Raw genomic sequence first — 27,446 nt, forward strand, 5'->3', positions numbered from 1 at the left:
GAGACTTTATGACATCTTTGGACCTTCAAGATGCATATTACCATGTCCCAATACACAGACGACACAAAAAATTCCTACGATTCGAAGTAGCAGGTCTCCACTACCAATTTTGTGTCCTCCCATTTGGCCTCAAATCAGCGCCTCGCATTTTTACAAAGTGCCTGGCTCCTGTGGCAGCTTACCTGAGACAACAGAATCACCAGGTCTTCCCCTACCTGGACGACTGGCTGGTGAAAGCACCGTCTCTCACCGACGCGCAGCTGTCTTCCAACGCCTGTCTCGATATTTTCCGGAACCTAGGTTTGACTCTCAACTTCGAAAAATCTACTTTACAACCCACCAGGATAATCACATTTCTGGGGGCCACTATAAACACCATTTCCTCCAAAGCTTTCCCGTCTCTGGAAAGAAAAAACAAACTGATGACTCTAGCTACCGCAATATCTTCAAAACCAACCATCAAAGTAAGGATTTTCAAATCTCTTCTAGGGATGATGTCTTCCTGCATTCTACTCATCCCTCACTGTCGGCTCAGAATGCGCCCCCTTCAGGAGGCCCTGACCAAACAGTGGACCCAATGTACAGATTCCTTCGAGGATCACATTGTCGTCACTCGACAAATATCCGAGACGCTGGGTTGGTGGATGAAGCTCAAGAACCTATCCAAAGGTCTCACGTTCTTGTTACCAGAAACTCCACACGTCATAACGACGGACGCATCTCTCGAAGGATGGGGTGCAGTCCTTCAAGGCTTACAAATCAGCGGCAGATGGTCGGAGCAAGAGAAGGCTCTGCATATCAACCTCCTAGAACTACGTGCAGTCCTTCACTCCCTGCAGGCATTCCTCCCTCGCATCAAAAATTCAGCAGTGCTAGTGAGGACGGACAACACGACCACAATGCACTACTTAAACAAGCAGGGAGGGACACGCTCGCTGACGCTGTCTCGCGAATCACAAAAAATTTGGAACTGGCTACTGCTCAACAACATCACATTAACATCAGAGTATGTCCCAGGAAAAGACAACGTCATAGCAGACGCTCTCAGCAGACAGAGGTCAATGTCCCACGAATGGGAACTGAACCAACAAGTTCTAGACAACATCTTCTCGGCATGGGGAAAACCACAAATAGACCTCTTCGCCACCAAGGAGAACAAAAAATGCCACAGCTTCGCAAGTTGGCATCCCCAACAGGGGTCATTAGGAAATGCATTTTCCATCGCATGGCGCAACGTGTTTGCGTACGCATTTCCGCCATTTCCCCTGATAAGCAGAGTCATCCGGAAGATGAAAATGGAGCATTGCACATTGATTCTCATTGCCCCATACTGGCCGAGACAACATTGGTTCGCGGACCTCCGTCGCCTCTCAGTCCGTCCATCAATCCAACTGCCTCAACATCCCTCTCTACTCTCGATGTCCAAAGGCCAGATACTCCACCCGAATCTGAAATCTCTCAGATTATCGGCTTGGCTCCTGAGTACCGAGAATTCTGTCACCTAAGCATCCCGCAGGAGTGCAAGGAAGTCCTAGCTAAAGCAAGAGCAGTTAGCACGAACAAAACGTATTCCTTGAAATGGAAACGATTTTGTATTTGGTGTAAAGACAACAATATACACCCTTTCAGGATCACTCCAGAGCAGATACTGCCTTATCTCCTGCATCTGGCCCAAACAGGTCTTGCGCATGCTTCCATCAGGGTACACCTGGCAGCAATCTCACGCTTCACAAGGTCTTCAAAAGGCCCTTCACTATGGTCCAACAGACTGATAAAACAGTTTCTTAAAGGGCTTTACAGATCTTTCCCTAGACCAAGACGAATACCACCAACGTGGCATCTGAATATTGTACTCAATCAATTAATGAAACATCCATTTGAACCTATCCATAGGGCTGAAATCAAATACATTTCCTGGAAAACTGCACTTCTTTTAGCTTTAACATCAGCCAGAAGAGTCGGTGAGTTGCAAGCTCTTTCGATACAGGATCCTTTCTTGCAATTTCGAGAGGACAGAGTCATATTGAGAACCAACCCCCGTTTCATTCCTAAAGTCCCCTCGGACTTCCATCTCAATGAACCACTTGTGCTTCGCTCATTCTTCCCGAACCCAGGCACAGTGGCGGAAAGATCTCTTCACTCTTTGGACATTAAGAGATGTCTAAAATTTTACCTGGACAAAACGAAAGCTTTCAGAAAGACCAAACAACTTTTCGTTGCCTTCAGCAGGCCGAGAAAAGGCATGCCACTCTCCAAACAATCCATTTCCAGATGGATATCGGCAACAATTGCATTTTGTCATGACAAAGCCGGACGTCCATTACATTCCTCAGTCCGAGCACATTCCACGAGAGCTGTGTCCACATCGGCAGCACTATTCGCTGGTGTACCGATTCTGGACATCTGCAGAGCGGCCACCTGGAAATCGCCGCACACCTTTACCAGACACTACTGCCTGGACACGGAACTGATGCAGGATGCAGCTGTGGGCCAAGCTGTACTTCGCCATCTCTTCCAGTAAGATGAGCCTTCCTACTTCCCACCGTCCTGCAATGGTATGCACATTTATTTACTTTACTCTTTATATTACTGATGGTATCTAGTCACATGATATGTATTATCTCAGACTGTTATATTCCATCGCATATGTGCATAATGTATTGCTTGCTATTCTGATTCAGGCATGTGAATCTATGAAAGACACCCATAATACTGGATAAGAAATGCGTTACTTACCTGTAACAGCAGTTATCCAGTATTGGTGTCTTTCATAGATTCACATGCCACCCTCCCACCTCCCCAGGAAGGACTCATCTCTCACTACAGAGCATATGTTACGTCTACCTAGCTTGGTGCGTACGAAAATCTGAGAGACTGAGGCTCCTGGCAGGAAGGTTCTAGAGGGAGGTGGTAGCTGATTGGCTACCTTTGGAAATTTGGTCCTTTTTACAAAAGGACATAGATAGGCTACTAAGGCAAGACCCTTAGGCCTATTTTTCTCTATGTATGTCTATAGGACATTACTTTTCTATTACCGGGGCTCCCATCTCGACGACGGGGAATGATTCAGGCATGTGAATCTATGAAAGACACCAATACTGGATAACTGCTGTTACAGGTAAGTAACGCATTTCTTCAGCTACACAACATCGGCATAACTCATCACCACAACTTTACTCAGCACCACCACAGCATCACTCAGTACCACATATGTATCATTCAGCATCACATAAGTATCACCTGAGAACCAGCGCACCACCACTTCAGCATCACCTCAATATCATTCTGGATCACATGAGCATCACCTCTGCCACTACTCGCACCCACCTCAGCATCACTCCACACCACTTCAATTTGGCATAAAAATGTGACATCTATTAATTCTCCACAAATTACTCTACACTAATCCTCTGTAATTAAAATACTATTTCACAACATCCACCCTCCAGTTGTTTATATCCCACACCTAACAATAAAAAGTATAACAAAAATGAATAACAACAAGCAAGGAAAAATTGTCAGCATTGCATAAACAAATAAACTAGAACACATTTTTTGTATTAATTTTGTTTTTTAGTATAATACTTCAGTTGTATAAAATGTTTTTTCGGTTAGATATAAGGTGACAGAAATAGTTAATTCACTTTGTTTATTATAACCTATACATTTTCAACATGCTGTGCTACATTCACAGCGCTCTACAACAAAGCCAATAGCTCTGTCTAAACACTTTACAACGCCCCAAAGGCGAGACCTATTGGCTATGCCAATGTTTGTTCTTTGTGGTGCCGGGTGGTGTGTGCTGAAAGCCATGAAGGGGTCTCCACCTACCTGCACCATTTAGTTTGGGTTTTTGGTTACCGTGGTGAACACATTCAACCTAGGCTCTCACTATATCTAAAATTTGTATTGAAATTATCATCTGCCTGGGACGCCATCGAGTTGTATGTGTGGGCTATTTACTTGTCTATCAAATTAGGTGTCACCAAATCTCTTGAGAGGGGTATTGGCTAATCTGTCAGAACGGATTTGGTTGGCTCAGGTCCGAGACGTGGAGGAGTTTTTAGCCGATGATTTGTTACTTATTGAACTCTGGAGACAATATGTTGCCGTAGCACTACGTAAACGTAGCTATGAGAATTGCAAACTTCTCTCATATATTTCTTTTTGTATCTTCTCATTCAGTGAATCCTCTTAATACAATTGCTCTACGAGGTTACTGGCATGCAGTACACAAGTACATAAACCTAGATTAATTATGGTATAGGTGTGAATGTGATACAATTGTACATACATGACCCAGTGTACATTAATGCTGGCATTTGCATGCAAAATACATTTACAAAATATCTAATTATAGTCTGACGACGACGATATGTTAAAGTGGCTTCAAAGTGAAATCTAGCACACAGTCTCTCAAATCATTTAGAAAATAAAGTAGCTGCTTGAAATATATGACCTCATTTTGTATTTCCTACAGGGTAAATTTGAATATTTTGTTTTTATAAGTACAATTACAGGGTATGATTGTGATGTTACTGATTTCTGCCATGACTCTTCATGAGCCCTGTACAAAAAAATAAAATAAACGTACAACATAAAAATACATTGTGGTGGGGCCGTTATTGATTAGAGCACTGCATGCTCCAAAAAAAAAAAACTAACCATTTTTGCATGTTTGTATTTTTTACAGAATGTATGACAACATGTCCACAATGGTGTACCTGAAGGAAGACAAGTTGGAGAAACTCACCCAGGATGAAATCATTTCTAAAACAAAACAAGTAATTCAGGGGCTGGAGGCGTTGAAGAATGAGCACAACTCTATTTTACAGAGCTTACTCGACACACTCAAATGCTTAAAGAAAGATGACGAGACAAACCTGGTGGAGGAGAAATCCATCATGATCCGCAAGTCCCTGGAAATGCTGGAGCTTGGGCTTGGTGAAGCGCAGGTATGTGTACTGTGGAATGCAACCTATATTTCTACTTAGTGTACAAAGACAAAAATATTGAAGGCCTAGGACTACTGTATTCAGTTGTAAATGTAGGTGAGTGTGTCTGAAATCTGTGCAATGGGGTGCTGCCTAGTGCCACAGAATCTCTGCACACCATATGCCAGTATCTTAATAAGACCGCACTGATATTTTCTAATTATTTCTTGACTTTGGTACAGTCAATACTTGTTTATTTCTGTATTGTGTAAAACAATTAATGGAAGGGTTTTATTATAAACTCTGTCAACCCAGAACACCATCATCATTGTTTTTTTAAGTTGATGAACACGTTCTCTTCTGAGTGGTACATTGTAACCACCAGTGAAAATGTTACTTAAAACATAAAACAGACTTATTGACAAATGTGTGTGCGCAAAGCATTGTAACAGTGCCAAAAATGACTGAATATAGTGCCAGGTAATGGCTCATGGAGAGTTGTTCAGACAGTAACGCATTTTCTTTGGAGAGAAAACGCACTGAGGCATTTGTTAATGTTTGCACCAGCAACATGTACTAAAACTTGGAATCTGAAAGCTAGTTGACTTGTGAGGTACCTCTCACCAGGAAAAGTACTTCCTTATGTAATATAATGTAAACTGAACTTGTATAGCGCGCTGTCACCCAACGGGTATCCTGGCACTTAGAAAGTATTTTGTTGTATTATGGCGTGGTTAATCATCCATCCTAAGATGGGGCATACAGTACATTGAGGACGGGAAAAGAAACAGGGTACGACACCTGAGTGAGTTGAAGACACTGCATCTAGGAGTTATTTCTCCCTCTGGAGCAGCCAAGTCTTCAGCTTCTTCCTAAATTGCATCAAGGTCTCACTTTGCCTAATGTTGTTTGGAAGTTTGTTCCACATCCGTGAGGCCACGGAGCTGAAGGCTCTCCCTCCAGTCCTCGTTCTTTTTAATTTTGTGATGTTGATCAAATTTGCTGTCAGTGAGCGGAAGTTTCTTGGGAGAGTGTATCACGTGAATTTTCTCTGCAGTGGTCTAGGACCCAGACCATGTGCTGCCTTGAAGATGATGCAGAGAGATTTAAAATGTATCCTATGCCGAATCTGCAGCCAATGAAGATCTCTTAGGGCCAGAGATGTAGAGGACCTGCTCTGCCGGTTTAGAGCTATTGTTTGTATTCTTTGTAACTTTAGTTCCAAGGAATTCAGAGCTCCAAGATGTAGAGAGTTACAATAGTCCAACCTGCTCAGAATGACGCTTCTTATTACTTGTGCTCCGGCAGGGGCTGGGCTGGCAACAGCGGGAGAATCTTTTGTAGCGCTCTAATCAAGGCAAAGCAGGTACCAACTGTTCTATTTATTTGTGAGTCCAGTTGAAGCTTATTGTCGATCAGCACAGCCTAGATTACTGACTGTTTTGGCTGGAGTTAGTGGTGTATCTGAGGAGGTGATTCGCAAGTCGACAGGAGGGGGATGAGATATTTTGCTCGTAGTGCAATAAACGACTTCTGTCTTGTCTCCATTGAATTGGAGGAAGTTGTTTCTGAGCCAGTTTGTGGTACTTTCCATACACTTATGGATGATAGTCCCATCCTTGACCCCAAACTGGCCAGTGTGCAGACGTGGGTTACATTGTAGGCCGCCTTTATGTTATACCCTCCAACCTCTGATCCTGCCTTCCATTGGCAACGTCAGTACTGAAGTGATTGAGTTAGACTATTCTTTTCTTATTGGTCCAGAGCCATGACGCTCACTGCAGTCTTCACATATGGACAGCAAATATCCGAAAAGGAGACATGAGGCAGTTGATAGTATACACGAAAGTGGCATTGAAACAACCGTAAAAGTAGTGTGTCGCCCAATGTGTTTAAGGGATGATTCCTGTTCACCACTGAAGTGTGCGACTTGCGTTCCATTAATTATCAAGAAACTCAATGTCTTGACAACACTTTTCACAAAGCAGAAAGGAGATGAACAGTCATGTTTTGCACTAATTGTCAACTGTATGTTGCTGATCCTGGTCTGAGTATCCAGAGTCCAGTTTACATAGTTTCGAAAGAACGGGTAGAATCACACCCTGTTAACTATTTAGACGGGTTTAGTTGTTCTGAATGTAATTCAGTGATTATTTTCTTAGCTTCAAATGAGTTCACTTGCACCACAATACGTGTGAATTTATCTATGGAGCATTTATAAAATGTGCACCTATATGGAAAGCAACAGAGGAATTAAACTGCGATAGCTCTAGGTTCCTATTTAAGAAGACTACAGCCAGGAAACAGTTAAGTGGGTACTTAACAAATGAGGGAAAATGCTTTGTGAAGATGTGTGTTTAGTTACTTTCTGATATGCAGGAAGATGGGAACCATTCTGATGCCGATGGTGATGTTCCATATCCTGTGTGTGTAGACAAAGAATGCTTGATTTCTCATGTTTTAGTTATTGCATTTCTTGTTTCCAGTTTGGCAGATTATTTGCTCTTCGTGTTGGGTTTCCAGCCAAGAACTCTAGCCTTTCAATCTGGTACTTGAAGGCTTTTGTTTAAAGGTCTTGTAACGTGACACAACTGATCTTGAAGGCTGTGCAGGCCTGGAAGCGGAGTCAGTAAAGTTCATTCAGTGTCTGAGTTGAACTTCTACAAGAACTTTTGAAGGTGAGGTGCAGCTTGTAAGAAGCCCTTCAGAGGTGCCTCTGTAGATTCAGGACAGCTGTTGAGTAGAGTGTTGCCTTTGTCTAGGTAGGAGAGGTCTAGTGGTTGTACTGATAATCTGATCTGTGTTTTGAGTAGGAAGGCTTCCCTTTTTCAAGTGGGAGAACTAGTATAATGCTGTTATAGTTTTCTTTATGAGTTGCTCCTAGGAGACGAGATCTATATCATGGGTGACCCGGAGTGATTTTGCATCCGCTGTCTACTGGGTGGTGAAGCTTTCAAGGCTATTGTCTGCTTAACAGCTGTGAATCGGGGTGGTATGGTGACTATTGGAGAACAGGAGCAATTCTATGTTATGCTGAGGTTTAGGTAGGTGCTTAACAAACCGTTCGGGATTTGCTCAAGGCATGTTTTAAGTCACAGAATGTCATCCACAAAGGAATGTATGAAGTGTCATTGTGTGTTCTCTGCTTGTCGGTGGATCCTAATGTTGTTGGTAAGTAGTGTACTCAGGGGATCCATTTAGAGGTGGAAATGTGTGGTCAAATGTTAACATTTATTCAAATTGCATTCCATGAAGACATCTGTCACCTTTGCATGCCGTAGCACTTTTTAGAGAATGTGAAGATTAATGGATATATGTATACACATTCCACACTTTCAGATAAAAAAATGAACGCAACATTGTTAGTGGATTAGATAAAACCAAACCGTTAAGGTTTTGCATGGTGGTTGCGCATGATGAAAACGAGTCAAAGACTGAATTTTCGGACTTGTTCCCAGATCCTCCGAGATATTTTCACAATCTAGCAGTATCAGTGATGTTTAGCCTACTGGCCAGGATGCTGGATAATTGGTCTCAGATTGAAAACAGGTCCTCCAAACATTCCTTGACTCACTTGGGTAGCTTAATTGAGCAAACAAAGCCTAATTTTAAAGGCGTTGTATGAATATTAAGATGAGGCACAGTGCACCATTTGTGTAAAACTCACTATACAGAATGTACAGCCGAGTTGTAACTTTGAAATATAATAACATGGTAAAGATCGAACAGATAAAAGTAGAGGACTAAGTATGATTTTCAAAATCCTAAATTACTTATCAGCCAGGGTATGTGGCTTGCTCATGCAGGTGGAAGAGAAGCACATGTTATTTTGTTACTTTATTTGCAGCACCTTATTGCATTCACATCAAGTAACAAAGTAACATGTGCATCTCTTACACCTGAAATGTGTCAGAGTTTAGACAGGAGTGACAAAGGTGGTAGCTGCTACCTTGGAAAAGTTGAAAAAAATGCGATAGCTAGATGACTGAATGTTTTGGAGATTTTGTATGTCGTTCATTCAGTGTACAAATACTTCTGATAGATGCATCTGCCGTGTGGATTCCTCACCTTGTGAATATCCCCCTTGCGTCAGCAACGTTCGGAAATTTTCTTCGTAGCACGCCGACGTGGACGACGTCACAGGAGCACGGCATCGCGCGCGACTCCGTCTGACGTCACCGACCCCTTATCAGGCCCACGCCGGCGTGATGACGTCAGTTCCCTTTTTTCCGCATCTTCGACGCTAACGGTTTTCGGGATCCTCTGCGATACTTAGTATCTAGCTGTTATTTTATTGTCACTGTTTCTCCTTTGCGACTCAATTCTTCATCAGAGGATGTCGTCGAGGAAGACAGGATTTAAACAATGTAGGTCTTGTGCCCGCATGATGTCTATCACTGACCCACATAAGCATTGTTTGTGGTGTCTGGGTTCGGTTCACGACGTTAAGAACTGTAGTTCCTGTTTTAAAATGAACCCAAAGGCGCTTCGTGAGCGTGAAGCAAAGCTACTTCTCGCGAAGGTTAAAGGACAAGATACTGGAAGATCTTCGAGGTCAACGTCGAGACGCTCGAAGTCGAAGCATATGTCTCGATCGAAGTCGAGATCGGCGTCTAGGTCCAGAGCGGGTTCGAGATCCAGAGCGAAGTCGAGGTCCAGGGAGAGATCTAGGTCTGGATCCAAGTCGGCTTCGGGTCACGCTTCGAGCTCCTCGAGGAGAAAGCACAAGAGGAGGAAGCACAGTTCAAGACATCATTCAGGGAAGGAATCTTCTGATTCAAAGAAAAAGTCTTGCAAACACCATAAGGACTTTGTTTCTCCTTCTCCTGCTTTGTCAATCGAAGGTTCTCCGATTCCGGAACCGGATCCGGTATCTTTACATCCTTCGGAACATGAAGAGGAAGAAGAGGTAATTCCTCAGACTCCGACTCCGATGGAGACTCCTGTGGACCCAGAAGGTCAGAGTGAACAGGTGTCGGAACAACCTCCGTTAGAACATCCGGTAGGTTCGTACCCTCCCTTTCCTGGTCCTGGTCAGGACCCTTCGCATTTTCTCAATGCGATGTTTGGAGTGTATTCTAGGGCGATGTACCCCGCTGGAGCACCTGTTGGTCCCATGGGTCCATTGTCGTACAATTTGGGCATTCCTCAGTCGTACGCCCCAGCTCCATTTATGCCTTTTATGCCGGCGCCTCTTACACCTTGGCTCGGTACGGCTCCGCCGAGGTCTTCGACTCCGCATGCGGCTTCGCCGACTCCGGATCGACCTTGTAGTTTGGATCAAGGTGCCACGCCAATCCGTGGGTCTCGTCTTCCAGCTGCCCCAGCTCCTCACTCGACGTCGGAACCGGCTCCGTCGGAGTCGTTACCGGATCCGTCGACTTCGGTTCGATTGGAGTGGTCGAGACGAAGAGCTCAGCGTCTTCTTGAACAAAGGGAAGATGAAGATTCGGATGTGGAAGAAGGTGAGATTCCTGATCATGATGATGATTTTGGAGACCTTCGTGATGCTAGTGGTCTGGAGCTCTCTCCTGAGTGGGGTCTACCTTCAGCTTCTGATGCTCCTTCTAGGGATGTGGCACCTTACCACGTTGTTATTAGGAAGGCTGCTGATCTTCTCAGCTTGAAGCTGCCCACAGTTGAGTACAAACCCAACATCCTTACTGAAGTCTTACACTCTCCCTCTTCTATTGTTGAACCTACACTGCCGTTCACTGATGCTTTAACGGATCCAATTAAAGAGATTTGGAAGAGACCGTTGTCTGCTCCTGCGGTTTCGAGAGCTATTGCAAGGCGCTATAGGGTGGCTCCGGATGACCCTGCGTTCCTTTCTTCACACCCCTCTCCAGAAAGTCTTGTGGTGCAGGCGGCATGTTCTAACAGGGCTGCTGGCTCTTTCCCTCAAGTACCAGCGGACAAAGAATCAAAAAAATTGGATCAGTCTGCAAGGAAGACTTTCTCTTCAGGGAGCATGGCTCTTAAATCAGCTAATGCTACTTGCCTTTTAGGAAGGTATGTGCATGCGTTGATGGATTCAGTGAAGCAGTTATCACCCAAGCTTCCTGAGGAAGATAGAAAGAACTTTAATGAGGTGGTCTCTGACACTCAAGCTGCTGCACGCATGGTCATTCAGAGTGGCATGGACACTGTTGATTCTGTTGCCAGAATTATGGGCTCTTCTGTTGCGACCAGGAGAGCTGCGTGGTTAAAGTCCTCTGATTTCTCTGCGGATTTGCAGTCTACGTTGCTGGACTTACCTTTTGAAGGGACTGGCCTTTTTGGTAAAAAGGCGGATGTAGCCTTGGAAAGGTTTAAAGATAGCCGTGCCACTGCAAGATCTTTGGGTCTCCAGATGAGAGGGTCGACAACTAGAAAGTTTAGAGGCTTTGGTAGATCCTCTTTTCGTCCCTTCAGGCAAGGCCAACAACAACAGCAGCAACAGCAGAACCCTCTATATAAGTCCTATAGAGGTAGACAGAAGGGTCGTGGACGTCAAGTCTCCTCTTCCTCCACTTCCTCCAATAATGCCCAACCCCCACCCGCATCAGCAAAGCAGCCCTAGATTCACCATTGTGGATCATGTAGGGCCAGTAGGGGGTCGGCTTACTCATTTTCTACGAGATTGGGAATCGGTTACATCAGATCTTTGGGTTCTCAATCTCGTAGAGAATGGGTATGCACTTCCTTTTCAGGAGTTCCCTCCCAATTACCCTCCTTGCCAAGGTTATTGTTCAGAGGATCACCTGCTTCTCCTGCAGGAAGAAGTCCTGGCTCTGTTCCGAAAGGGTGCAATAGAGGTGGTTCCAGAGCCGGAGAGGGGTCAAGGGTGCTACTCCCGGTATTTCTTGATTCCCAAGAAGGATGGCAGGCTTCGGCCAATCCTGGATCTCAGGATTTTGAACCTCTATCTCAAACAGGAGAAGTTCAAAATGCTCACCCTTGCTCAGGTTCTTCTGGCGCTGATGGAAGAAGACTGGATGGTGTCGATCGACTTGCAGGATGCGTATTTTCACATCCCCATTCTGAAGTCGCACAGAAAGTATATCCGTTTTACGGTGGGATCGCAGCACTACCAGTTTGCGGTCCTTCCGTTTGGACTTACTACTGCGCCTCGAGTTTTCACCAAGGTGATGGCAGTGGTGGCTGCGCATCTCAGAAGATCGGGGATACCTGTGTTCCCTTATCTGGACGATTGGCTGATCAAAGCGGAATCGCCAGAGAAGGTGCTCCATCATCTGCAAGAGACAACTCAGTTGTTGCACAGGTTGGGTTTTTCGATAAACGTACCCAAGTCTCACCTGGTGCCTTCCCAGCGCAACCTGTTCATAGGTGCGGTACTGGACACTACTGTATGTCGTGCATTCCCTCCACCTCAAAGGATTCACGACATACAGGAGATGATTCCTTTATTCTTCAATGGAGCGGTTGTTCCAGTCCTGAAGGTCCTTCGTCTGCTTGGTCTGATGGCTTCTTGCATTCTGTTGGTCAGTCATGCACGCTGGCACATGAGGGCACTCCAGTGGTGCCTCCGCAGGCAGTGGTATCAGCACAACGGAGATCTCAGGGAGTCTGAGGATCTCCAGAGAAGCTGCAGCGGATCTGTCTTGGTGGGGCGTGGAGGGCAATCTGTCTCAAGGAAAGCCTTTTCAACTGCCTCCATCAGTGGCCACAGTGATAACGGATGCATCCACTCTCGGGTGGGGTGCTCATCTGGGAGACCTGGAGGTCAAGGGCTTTTGGTCTCCAGAAGAAAGGTTGTTTCACATCAACCTTCTGGAATTGCGGGCGATACGTTTGGCGCTCAAGGCCTTCCTCCCTTCCCTTCGCGGTCGGTCGGTTCAAGTCCTGACGGACAACACGACCGCGATGTGGTACATCAACAAGCAGGGAGGAGTAGGGTCGCAGTGTCTCTGCAGAGAGGCTCTGCGTCTCTGGTCCTGGGTTCAGGACCATCAGATTTGTCTGGTGGCAAATCATCTGGCCGGGGTTCTGAACGTTCGTGCAGACAGTCTCAGTCGACAGCTCTCTGCCGATCACGAGTGGAGGCTTCACCCGGAGGTGGTTCACAGCATCTTTCAGATGTGGGGGACTCCTCGGGTGGATCTATTCTCCACTCGCGAGAATGCTCACTGCCCGTCATTCTGCAGTCTCCAGTATCCGTTGCAAGGAGCTTTGGGGGACGCGTTTCAGTTGAGTTGGGGAAATCAACTTTACGCGTTTCCTCCCATACCCTTGATTCCTCGGGTTCTGAGGAAGATTCGTCAAGACCGGGCCCAAGTCATATTGGTCGCCCCGGATTGGCCAAGAAGGGTGTGGTACACGGACCTACTCCACCTCTCCTCTCACCCGCCGCTCCGTCTCCCTCACAGGGCAGACCTCCTCTCTCAGATGGAGGGGCAGGTTCTACACCCCCACCTCCAGACATTACACCTTCATGCCTGGAGATTGAACGGGGCAACTTGAGTTCTTTTTCTCTCCCTCACGATGTGGTGAATGTCATTCATTCTGCCAGGCGCGACACCACTAAGTCCATTTATTCCTATAGATGGTCTAAATTTGTTTCTTGGTGCAGGGAGAGGAATGTTGATCCTTTGAAGGCTCATTTATCTGATATTTTACAATTTGCTCTTTCTCTGGCGCAGCAAGGTTTGGCTGTGTCCACGGTCAAGGGGTATCTTTCGGCCTTATCGGCGTTTCTCTGTTTGCCGGATCAGCCCTCTCTCTTTAAATCTCCGGTGGTTTTAAGATTCTTGAGGGGTCTCATAAATATGTTCCCTCCTACTCCTTTTGTTGTTCCTCATTGGGATTTGAATCTTGTGCTAACCTTCTTAATGGGTTCTCCCTTCGAACCCTTGCACAAGTGTCCATTGAGGCTTCTCTCTTTTAAAACGATCTTCCTCGTTGCAATCACCTCGGCAAGGAGGGTAAGTGAGCTTCAAGCTCTAAGTTCCAAACCCCCATTCCTGACCATTCATGCTGAAAGGATGGTTCTCAGGACCAGGGCTGCTTTTCTGCCTAAGGTGGTGACTCCTTTCCATCTTGGGCAGTCCATTACCCTTCCTACCTTCTATCCTCCCCCTCACCCGTCTAAGGAGGAAGAGAGACTACATCGCCTGGACCCTAAGAGGGCGGTGTCTTTCTATCTGGACAGGACTAAAGACTTCCGGATGGACGACCAGCTGTTTGTTGGTTTTGCTGGCTGCAAGAAGGGCAGAGCGGTGCACAAGCGCACACTTTCCAGGTGGATAATCCTGTGCATCAAGATCTGCTACTCCCTTGCGGGTAAGGACCCTCCTGAGGGTATTAGAGCACATTCAACTAGAGCAAAGTCTGCAACTTCTGCTTTGTCTAGAGGTGTACCTGTTGAGGACATTTGCAGAGCCGCGACTTGGGCCTCCCTCCACACTTTCGCGAAGCACTACTGCTTGGATACTGAGGTGAGGAGGGACGGCCACTTCGCGCGCTCTGTTCTCCAAGATTTCCTGGTATAGCAGAGTGGTCACCCTCCTCCGGGAGTGGGGACTGCTGTGGGACTCTATTCACAAGGTGAGGAATCCACACGGCAGATGTATCTATCAGAAGAACAAGTTACTTACCTTCGGTAACGCTTTTTCTGGTAGATACTATATCTGCCTGTGGATTCCTCACATGCCCACCCGCCTCCCCGTTGTCCACTCTGCTATACCTGGTTTTATTGTTTGTATATATTTTGGGTTTTGATACCTTTGCTATGCACTGTGTGCTATGATGGTTTGTATGTACTGTGTACATTGTATATATGCATATTTGCTGTCGTTGGTCCGTCCGTGTGCCTCGAAGGCATGGAAAAAAGGGCGGAACTGACGTCATCACGCCGGCGTGGGCCTGATAAGGGGGTCGGTGACGTCAGACGGAGTCGCGCGCGATGCCGTGCTCCTGTGACGTCGTCCACGTCGGCGTGCTACGAAGAAAATTTCCGAACATTGCTGACGCAAGGGGGATATTCACAAGGTGAGGAATCCACAGGCAGATATAGTATCCACCAGAAAAAGCGTTACCTAAGGTAAGTAACTTGTTCGTTAGGTAGACCCTTCCCTTTAAGTTATCCTCAGGGTGCTGTTCACTTTTCTCAAAACAGAACAATAGGCCAGCACCACTGGAATTATGGAATTATGCAATCCTCCTGCCACTGCGTGTTCTGCATAAGTATAGATTTGCTGCATTTCGCACATTAGTGCTTAATATGTCAAAGAGTAAATGCCAGTGCCCAAACGTTTGCTATGAACCCGGGGCAGGCACTATTTGGTGATTTAGGGTTATAAGACCATTACATATTTTCAGCACCTTATATAGTTTTAATCTTTCCCATCCACCCCACTAATAACGGGATACCTAGGGAGTGGATGAGGATTTTTTATCTTTAAAGTTACACCCCCTATTGAGTTGTCTTCATAAGAGCTTCCTGGAATATGGTCTAGCCCACCCTGACCTTCAGGAATCAGGGTGAACCCGATGATTAAGCATGCTACTACTAGAGAAGGTGAGGGTAATATAAAAAGAGTTTTTTTCCCTTCGATTGGAGTGGTGCTTAGATTTGCAACGTGATCAATCGGTTCCTAGCACATACGAAAAAACTCCAGAGGGGATACTTAAGTCAGTAGTAGTTACGTAGGAAGGATGTATCCCTTTGTCCTTGGTTAAAATGATCTCTCTACCCTCTTGGCACCGTGAGGTTACTCTGGACCTTTGTTTTAAGAGACTATTTCAAATTAGCCTGCCAATTACCATGGCTGCATAGACTTGAATCAGTCTCATGTCTCTTTAACCACCAGACAGTCACTGCCTTTAAATGTCACTCTTGCAGGTTCCTGCTTTTTCCTTTGTCACATTTTCAGTCTTTCTCTTCCTCCTTCTTTTCCTTTTGTGTGGCTTTTCTCTCTCTTGCTATAGGTCAAAGTCAAATGAAAATAAAGTAGTGCCTGCCCCTGAATGAGGAATACGTGCATGTCCCCGCTGCATGATTCCAGTGGTCTGCAATAGGCGGTTTCTGTGAAGGGGAACATCTGTCTACTGATATGCCACTACAAAATGGATAATGTTATGGCCATGTTTCCAAACGAACTTCAATCTAATGACTAAAATGGATCTCACTGTATCCAATATCTCTAGATCTACTGGTTGCGATTAAAATATTCCAGCTTCTGTGGCCTGGAGGGGACTTGATCTAGGCAATTGCCCTGGTTTGGTAGCCCAAAAAGCATTAGAAACATATAATTTAACTCTTTGGGATGAGAAATTGTAATCCTAATTTTGACTATTGGGAGCAGAGCAATTCCTGGTTTAGGATTCCAGTCTTCTGGGTAGTTAAATCTTCAATATTTTGGAGAGCAACATGTTTATTCCCTAAAGGCCCAGGAATTAGCAGTCTTGTGAATGAATGGATCCTCGTGCAATCCGAAATTTAGGTTCAAATGGGGGTGGGGAGGAGTCTCACAAGGGCAAAAGGCACACTAAGGACCTCGCGCTCAGACTCCATTGAGCTGTTAAGTCAGCTTGATGCTGGACAATTGAAAAGAAAGGCATCTTAGGGCATATCCAGCTAAAAGCTGGGACGCTTCTTGTGGCACCTAGGCCAAAGCGCTAGCAATGGGACAGGTTGGGAAGAATGGCAGGTATCACAACTGAATCAGGAAAATTGCCTTTATTGTGATTCCAGCCAGCATGTTTAAGTCTTGGTCACTTTTTAAATACACACACCTAGCCATTTCCTGGGTTACAACATTGTATGTCAGAATAAACACATTCTGACATACAATCAGGGTATCAGGATGATAGCAACAGGGTTTGGGCTTGCTAACACCCTGATGTAGGGTTGAGGCTTATGAGTGCATGTGGATGCTTGTACAGTATTGTCCCTCCTACCCAATAGTCGTCCACCACCACATCCACCACGTCCACAACCACTACCACGTCCACAACCACTACCACGTCCACAACCACGTCCACCACCACAACGTCCACCACCACCAGTTCCACCACCACGTCCACCACCACCACCACATCCACCTTCAAAACCACGTCCACCACCACCTCGTCCACCGCCACCACGTCCACCACCACCATGTCATCACCACGTCCACTAGCACCACCACCGCGTCCACCACGTCTACCGCCAACACCACCACCACTTCACCCCCAACACCACCAATAACTTGTCCACCACCACCACGTCCACCACCACCACCACGTCCACCACCACCACCACGTCCACCACGTCCACCACCACCACTTCCACCGCCAGGTCCACTGCCAGGTCCACCACCAACATGTCCACCACCAACATGTCCACCACCAACATGTCCACCACCACGTCCACTACCACCACCACGTCCATTACCACCACATCCACTACCACCACCACCACCACGTCCACCACCAGCACATACACCACATCCACCACTACGTCCACCACCATGTCCACCACCATGTTTACCACCACGTCCACCATCACCACATCAACCATCACCACGTCCACCACGTCCACTTCCATCACCATGTCCACCACCACATCCACAAACTCGTCCACAACCACCACATCCACCTCACCACGTCCACCACCACATCCACCACCGACCCCACCACCACCACGTCCACCACCGAGACCACCACCATGTCCACCACCATGTCCACCACCACGTCCACCACCACCACCACCACCACCACGTCCACCACATCCACGTCCACCACCACCACGTCCACCACCACCACATCCACCACCACCCCGTCCACGTCCACCACCATGTCTACCACCACCAGATCCACCACCACATCCCTCACCACGTTAACCACCACATCCACCACGTCCACCTCCACCACCAACACTACCCCCTCCCCCACCACGTCCACCACCACGTCCACCACCATGCCCACCGTCACGTCCAACACCACGACCACCACCACGTCCTCCACCACCATGTCCACCACCACCACCATATCCACCACCACGTCCACCACCACCACGTCCACCACCAACACCACCCCCTCCCCCACCTCGTCTACTACCACCACGTCCACCACCACTTCCACCACCACATCCACCACCACCATGTCAACCACCACGTCCCCCACCACGTCAACCACCACATCCACCACGTCCACCTCCACCACCAACACTACCCCTCCCCACCACGTCCTCCACCACGTCCACCATGTCCACCACCACCATGCCCGTCATGTCCAACACCATGTCCACCACCACCATATCCACCACCACCATATCCACCACCACGTCCACCACCACCACCACGTCCACCACCACCACCACGTCCACCACCACATCCACTACCACGTCCACCACCACCGCCACCACGCCCACCACCACCACGTCCACCACCACCACGTCCACCACCACCATCCCCTCCCCCACCACGTCTACTACCACCACGTCCACCACCACATCCACTACCACGTCCACCACCACATCCACTACCACGTCCACCACCACCGCCACCACCACCGCCACCACGTCCAACACCACCACGTCCACCACCAACACCACCCCCTCCCCCACCTCGTCTACTACCACCACGTCCACCACCACTTCCACCACCACATCCACCACCACCATGTCAACCACCACGTCCCCCACCACGTCAATCACCACATCCACCACGTCCACCTCCACCACCAACACTACCCCTCCCCACCACGTCCTCCACCACGTCCACCATGTCCACCACCACCATGCCCGTCATGTCCAACACCATGTCCACCACCACCACATCCACCACCACCATGTCAACCACCACGTCCCCCACCACGTCAACCACCACATCCACCACGTCCACCTCCACCACCAACACTACCCCTCCCCACCACGTCCTCCACCACGTCCACCATGTCCACCACCACCATGCCCGTCATGTCCAACACCATGTCCACCACCACCATATCCACCACCACCATATCCACCACCACGTCCACCACCACCACCACGTCCACCACCACCACCACGTCCACCACCACATCCACTACCACGTCCACCACCACCGCCACCACGCCCACCACCACCACGTCCACCACCACCACGTCCACCACCACCATCCCCTCCCCCACCACGTCTACTACCACCACGTCCACCACCACTTCCACCACCACATCTACCACCACCACGTTCACCACCATGTCCATGTCCACCACCACCAGATCCACCACGTCCACCACCACCACCACCACCATGTCCACCACCACCATGTCCAGCACCACGTCCACCACCACCACCTCCCTCACCACGTCCACCACCACCACCACCAAGTCTACCACATCCACCTTCAAAACCACCACCACCTTGTCTACCACACCACGTCCACCACCACATCCACCACGTCCACCACAAGGTCCTCCACAACATCCACCACCACCACCATGTCCACCACCACCACGTCCACCACCACCATGTCCACCACCACCATGTCCACCACCACCATGTCCACCACATCCACCACCACGTCCGCCACCACATCCACCACCACCACCATGTTCCCCACCACCACCACGTCCACCACAACCACCACCATGTCCACCACATCCACCACCACCACGTCCTCCACCACCACCACGTCCTCCACCACCACCACGTCCTTCACCACCACCACGTCCTTCACCACCACCACGTCCTCCACCACCACCACGTCCTCCACCACCACCACGTCCTCCACCACCACCACTTCCTCCACCACCACGTCCTCCACCACCACCAAGTCCACCACCACCATGTCCACCACATCCACCACCACCACATCCACCACCACGTCCACCACATCCACCACGTCCACCACATCCACCACGTCCACCACCACCACCATGTCCCCACCACCACCATGTCCCCACCACCACCATGTCCCCACCACCACCATGTCCCCACCACCACCATGTCCCCCACCACCACCATGTCCCCCACCACCACCATGTCCCCCACCACCACCATGTCCCCCCACCACCACCATGTCCCCCACCACCATAGCCACCCCACCACGTCCACACCACGTCCACACCACGTCCACCACCACCACGTCCACCACCACCACGTCCACCACCACCACGTCCACCACCACCACGTCCACCACCACCACGTCCACCCCCACCATGTCCACCACCACCACATCCACCATGCCCACCACCACGCCCACCGCCACGTCCTACACCATGTCCACTACTAACATGTCCACCACCACCATGTCCACCACCACCATGTCCACCACCACCATGTCCACCACCACCATGTCCACCACCACCATGTCCACCACCACCATGTCCACCACCACCACGTCCACCACCACATCCACCACCACCATGTCCACCACCACCACATCCACCACCACGTCCTCCACCACCACCACGTCCACCACTACTACCCCTCCTCCCCCACATCTACTACCAAGTCCACCACCACCACGTCCAGCACCACATCCACCACGTCCATGTCCACCACCACCAGATCCATCACGTCCACCACCACCAGATCCACCACGTCCACCACATCCACCTTCAAAACCGCCACCTACACCACACCACATCCACCACACCACGTCCACCACCACGTCCACCACCAGATCAACCACGTCCACCACCAGATCAACCACGTCCACCACCACCACATCCACCTTCAAAACCGCCACCTACACCACACCACGTCCACCACACCACGTCCACCACCACATCCACCACAATGTCCAGCACACTCACCCACCATGTCCACCACCACATCCACCACCACGTCCACCACATCCACCACGTCCTCCACCACCACCACGTCCTCCACCACCACCACGTCCTCCACCACCACCACGTCCTCCTCCACCACCACGACGACCACCACGTCCACCACCACGTCCACCACCACCACGTCCACCACCACCACGTCCACCACCACCACCACGTCCACCACCACCACCACGTCCACCACCACCATGTACACCACCACCATGTACACCACCACCACGTCCCCCACCACCACCACGTCCCCCACCAGCACCATGTCCCCCACCACCACCACCACGTCCCCCACCACCACGTCCCCCACCACCACGTCCCCCACCACCACGTCCCCCACCACCACGTCCCCCACCACCACGTCCCCCACCACCACGTCCCCCACCACCACGTCCCCCACACCACGTCCCCCACACCACGTCCCCCACACCACGTCCACCACCACCACGTCCACCACCATGTCCACCACCACCACGCCCCCCACCACGTCCACCACCACGTCCACCACACCACGTCCACCACACTACATCTACCACACCACACCACGTCCACCACCACCACCACGTCCACCACCACCACGTCCACCACCACCACGTCCACCACCATCAACACCACCATGTCCACCACCACCACCATGTCCACCACCAGTATGTCCACCACATCCACCACCACCACGTCCTCCACCACCACGTCCTCCACCACCACGTCCTCCACCACCACGTCCTCCGCCACCTCGTCCTCCACCACCACATCCTCCACCACCACCACATCCACCTCCACCACGTCTAATACCACCACGTCTAATACCACCACGTCCACCACCACCACGTCCAGCACCACATCCACCACCACCACGTCCATGTCCACCACCACCAGATCCACCACGTCCACCACCACCACCACGTCCACCACCATGTCCACAACCACCAGATCCACCACCACCACCTCCACCACATGCACCACAACGTCCAGCACACTGTCCACCACCACCACGTCCACCACCACCACGTCCACCACCACCGCATCCACCACCACCGCATCCACCGCCACCACGTCCACCGCCACCACGTGCATGTTCACCACCACCACGTCAATGTTTACCACCACCACGTCTATCACCACCACGTCCACCAGCACCATGTCGTCCACCACCACCCCATCCACCACCACCATGTCCACCACCACCATGTCCAGCACCACGTCCACCACCACCACCTCCCTCACCACGTCCACCACCACCATCAAGTCCACCACATCCACCTTCAAAACCACCACCACCTTGTCTACCACACCACGTCCACCACCACATCCACCACGTCCACCACCAGGTCCACCACAACATCCACCACCACCACGTCCACCACCACCACGTCCACCACCACCATGTCCACCACGTCCACCACCACGTCCGCCACCACATCCACCACCACCATGTTCCCCACCACCACCACGTCCACCACAACCACCACCATGTCCACCACAACCACCACCATGTCCACCACATCCACCACGTCCTCCACCACCACCACCACGTCATCCACCACCACCACGTCCTCCACCACGACCACGTCCTCCACCACGACCACGTCCTCCACCACCACCACGTCCTCCACCACCACCACGTCCTCCACCACCACCACGTCCTCCACCACCACCACTTCCTCCACCACCACCACGTCCTCCACCACCACATCCTCCTCCACCACCACCAAGTCCACCACCACCATGTCCACCACGTCCACCACCACCACCACCACATCCACAACCACCACATCCACCACCATGTCCCCACCACCACCATGTCCCCCACCACCACCACCATGTCCACCCCACCACGTCCACCACACCACGTCCACCACCACCACGTCCACCACCACCACGTCCACCACCACCACCTCCACCACCACCACCATCACCAACACCACCACCATGTCCACCACCACCACCACATCCACCACGCCCACCACCACGTCCTCAACCATGTCCACTACTAACATGTCCACCACCACCATGTCCACCACCACCACGTCCACCACCACCACGTCCACCACCACATCCACCACCACCATGTCCACCACCACGTCCTCCACCACCACCACGTCCACCACCACTACCCCTCCTCCCCCACATCTACTACCAAGTCCACCACCACCACGTCCAGCACCACATCCACCACGTCCATGTCCACCACCACCAGATCCATCACATCCACCACCAGATCCACCACGTCCACCACCACCACATCCACCTTCAAAACCGCCACCTACACCACACCACGTCCACCACACCACGTCCACCACCATGTCCACCACCAGATCAACCACGTCCACCACCACCACATCCACCTTCAAAACCGCCACCTACACCACACCACGTCCACCACAATGTCCAGCACACTGTCACCCACCACCATGTCCACCACAACGTCCACTACCACGACCACCACCATGTCCACCACCACCACATCCACCACCACGTCCATCACCACGTCCTCCACCACCACCACGTCCACCACCACGTCCACCACCACGTCCACCACCACGTCCACCACCACCACGTCCACCACCACCACGTCCACCACCACCACGTCCACCACCACCACCATGTACACCACCACCATGTACACCACCACCATGTACACCCCCACCACCACCACGTCCCCCACCACCACCACGTCCCCCACCACCACCACGTCCCCCACCACCACCACGTCCCCCACCACCACCACCACGTCCCCCACCACCACATCCCCCACCACCACGTCCCCCACCACCACGTCCCCCACCACCACGTCCCCCACACCACGTCCCCCACACCACGTCCCCCACCACCACGTCCCCCACCACCACGTCCCCCACACCACGTCCCCCACACCACGTCCCCCACACCACGTCCACCACCACCACACCACGTCCACCACCACCACACCACGTCCACCACCACCATGTCCACCACCACCACCATGTCGTCCACCACCACCACCATGTCCACCACCACCACCATGTCCACCACCACCACCATGTCCACCACCACCACCATGTCCACCACAACCACCACGCCCACCACCACATTCACCACGCCCACCACCACGTCCCCCACCACCACCACGTCCCCCACCACCACATCCACCACCACACCACGTCCACCACCACCACGTCCACCACCACCACGTCCACCACCACCACGTCCACCACCACCACGACCACCACCATCAACACCACCACCATGTCCACCATGTCCACCACCAGTATGTCCACCACCACCACATCCACCACCACCACGTCCACCACCACCATGTCCTCCACCACCACGTCCTCCACCACCACGTCCTCCACCACCACCACGTCCAGCACCACATCCACCACCACCTCCATGTCCACCACCACCAGATCCATCATGTCCACCACCACCAGATCCACCACATCCACCACCACCACCACGTCCACCACCATGTCCACAACCACCAGATCCACCACCACCACCTCCACCACTTGCACCACAACGTCCAGCACACTGTCCACCACCACCACGTCCACCACCACCGCATCCACCGCCACCACGTCCACCGCCACCACGTCCATGTTCACCACCAGCACGTCCATGTTTACCACCACCACGTCTATCACCACCACATCCACCAGCACCACGTCGTCCACCACCACCCCATCCACCACCACCATGTCCACCACCAGCATGTCCACCACCAACACCACGTCCACCCCACCACGTCCACCCCACCACGTCCACCCCACCACGTCCACCCCACCACATCCACCACCATGTCCGCCACCGCCACCACATCTACCACCACCACCACGTCCACCATCACGTCCACCACCACCGCAATGGCCACCACTATGTCCACCACCACCACGTCCACCACCACTTTCACATCTGCCACCACTACGTCCACAACCACCACGTCCACCGCCATGTCCACCGCCACCGCCATGTCCACCGCCATGTCCACCTCCATGTCAACCACCACCATGTCCACCACCACATCTACCCCCACCACCACATCTACCCCCACCACCACGTCCACCACCACCACGTCCACCACCACGTCCACCACCACGTCCACCACCATGTTCACCACCACCACGTCCACCACCACCACGTCCACCAGCACCACGTCCACCAGCACCACGTCCACCAGCACCACGTCCACCAGCACCACGTCCACCAGCACCACGTCCACCAGCACCCCGTCCACCAGCACCCCGTCCACCACCATGTCATCCACCATGTCATCCACCACCACCCCATCCACCACCACCACGTCCACCACCACCACGTCCACCACCACCACGTCCACCACCACCACATCCACCACCACGTCCACCACCATGTCCACCACCACCACCACATCTTCCACCACCACCACATCTACCACCACCACTACGTCCACCACGTCCACCATCACGTCCACCACCACCGCCATGTCCACCACCGCCATGTCCACCACCACCATGTCCACCACCAGCACGTCCACCACCATGTCCACCACCACCTTCACATCTACCACCACTACGTCCACAACCACCACGTCCACCACCATGCCCACCACCACCGCCATGTCCACCACCACCGCCATGTCCACCACCACCGCCATGTCCACCACCACCGCCATGTCCACCACCGCCATGTCCACCACCACCACGTCCACCACCACATCTACCACCACCACCACGTCCACCACAACGTCCAGCACACCGTCCACCACCATGTCCACCGCCATGTCCACGTCCACCGCCATGTCCACGTCCACCGCCATGTCCACGTCCACCGCCATGTCCACCACCGCCGCCATGTCCACCACCGCCGCCATGTCCACCACCACCGCCATGTCCACCACCACCGCCATGTCCACCACCACCGCCATGTCCACCACCACTGCCATGTCCACCACCGCCATGTCCACCACCGCCATGTCCACCACCGCCATGTCCACCACCGCCATGTCCACCACCACCACGTCCACCACCACATCTACCACCACCACCACATCCACCACCACCACGTCCTCCACCACCACGTCCTCCACCACCACCACATCCACCCCCTCCACCACGTCTACTACCACCACGTCCACCACCTCCATGTCCACCACCACCAGATCCATCACGTCCACCACCACCAGATCCACCACATCCACCACCACCACCACGTCCACCACCATGTCCACAACCACCAGATCCACCACCAGATCCACCACCACCACCTCCACCACAACGTCCAGCACACTGTCCACCACCACCACGTCCACCACCACCACCGCATCCACCGCCACCACGTCCACCACCACCACGTCCATGTTTACCACCACCACGTCTATCACCACCACGTCCATCAGCACCACGTCGTCCACCACCACCCCATCCACCACCACCATGTCCACCACCAGCATGTCCACCACCAACACCACGTCCACCCCACCACGTCCACCCCACCACATCCACCACCATGTCCGCCACCGCCACCACATCTACCATCACCACCACGTCCACCATCACGTCCACCACCACCGCAATGGCCACCACCATGTCCACCACCACCACGTCCACCACCACTTTCACATCTGCCACCACTACGTCCACAACCACCACGTCCACCGCCATGTCCACCGCCATGTCCACCGCCATGTCCACCTCCATGTCAACCACCACCACGTCCACCACATCTACCCCCACCACCACCACGTCCACCACCACCACGTCCACCACTACGTCCACCACTACGTCCACCACCACGTCCACCACCACGTCCACCACCATGTTCACCACGTCCACCACCACCACGTCCACCACCACCACGTCCACCAGCACCACGTCCACCAGCACCCCGTCCACCAGCACCCCGTCCACCACCATGTCATCCACCATGTCATCCACCACCACCCCATCCACCACCACCACGTCCACCACCAGCATGTCCACCACCACGTCCACACCACCACGTCCACACCACCACGTCCACACCACCACGTCCACCACCACCACGTCCACCACCACCACGTCCACCACCACCACGTCGTCCACCACCACGTCGTCCACCACCACGTCCACCACCACATCTTCCACCACCACCACATCTACCACCTCCACTACGTCCACCACGTCCACCATCACGTCCACCACCACCGCCATGTCCACCACCGCCATGTCCACCACCTCCACCACCATGTCCACCACCACCATGTCCACCACCAGCACGTCCACCACCATGTCCACCACCACCTTCACATCTACCACCACTACGTCCACAACCACCACGTCCACCACCATGCCCACCACCACCGCCATGTCCACCGCCATGTCCACCACCACCGCCATGTCCACCACCACCACCACCGCCATGTCCACCACCGCCACGTCCACCACCACGTCCACCACAACGTCCAGCACACCGTCCACCGCCATGTCCACCACCATGCCCACCACCACCGCCATGTCCACCGCCATGTCCACCGCCATGTCCACCACCACCGCCATGTCCACCACCACCGCCATGTCCACCACCACCGCCATGTCCACCACCACCGCCATGTCCACCACCACCGCCATGTCCACCACCACCGCCATGTCCACCACCGCCATGTCCACCACCGCCATGTCCACCACCGCCATGTCCACCACCGCCATGTCCACCACCACCACGTCCACCACCACATCTACCACCACGTCCACCACAACGTCCAGCACACCGTCCACCACAATGTCCACCACCACCATGTCCACCACATCCACCACGTCCACCACC

The 27,446-nt window shown here is 52.2% G+C and overlaps 1 protein-coding gene across 6 annotated transcripts in view; it reads left to right on the forward strand.

Annotated features, from left to right (window-relative positions):
- KLC1 (kinesin light chain 1) overlaps positions 1–27,446 on the forward strand; it is a 406,453-nt gene that overhangs the window by 105,891 nt on the left and 273,116 nt on the right. For all 6 annotated transcript variants that reach the window (XM_078660245.1, XM_078660243.1, XM_078660246.1 and 3 more), the window contains exon 2: positions 4,694–4,955. In XM_078660245.1, coding sequence (XP_078516371.1) covers positions 4,695–4,955 — 261 coding nt within the window. In that variant the 5' untranslated portion in view covers position 4,694. The remainder of the gene's footprint in view (positions 1–4,693; positions 4,956–27,446) is intronic.

The sequence above is a fragment of the Lissotriton helveticus genome, chromosome 9 (assembly GCF_964261635.1).
Source record: "Lissotriton helveticus chromosome 9, aLisHel1.1, whole genome shotgun sequence".
Classification (NCBI taxonomy): Eukaryota; Metazoa; Chordata; class Amphibia; order Caudata; family Salamandridae; genus Lissotriton; species Lissotriton helveticus.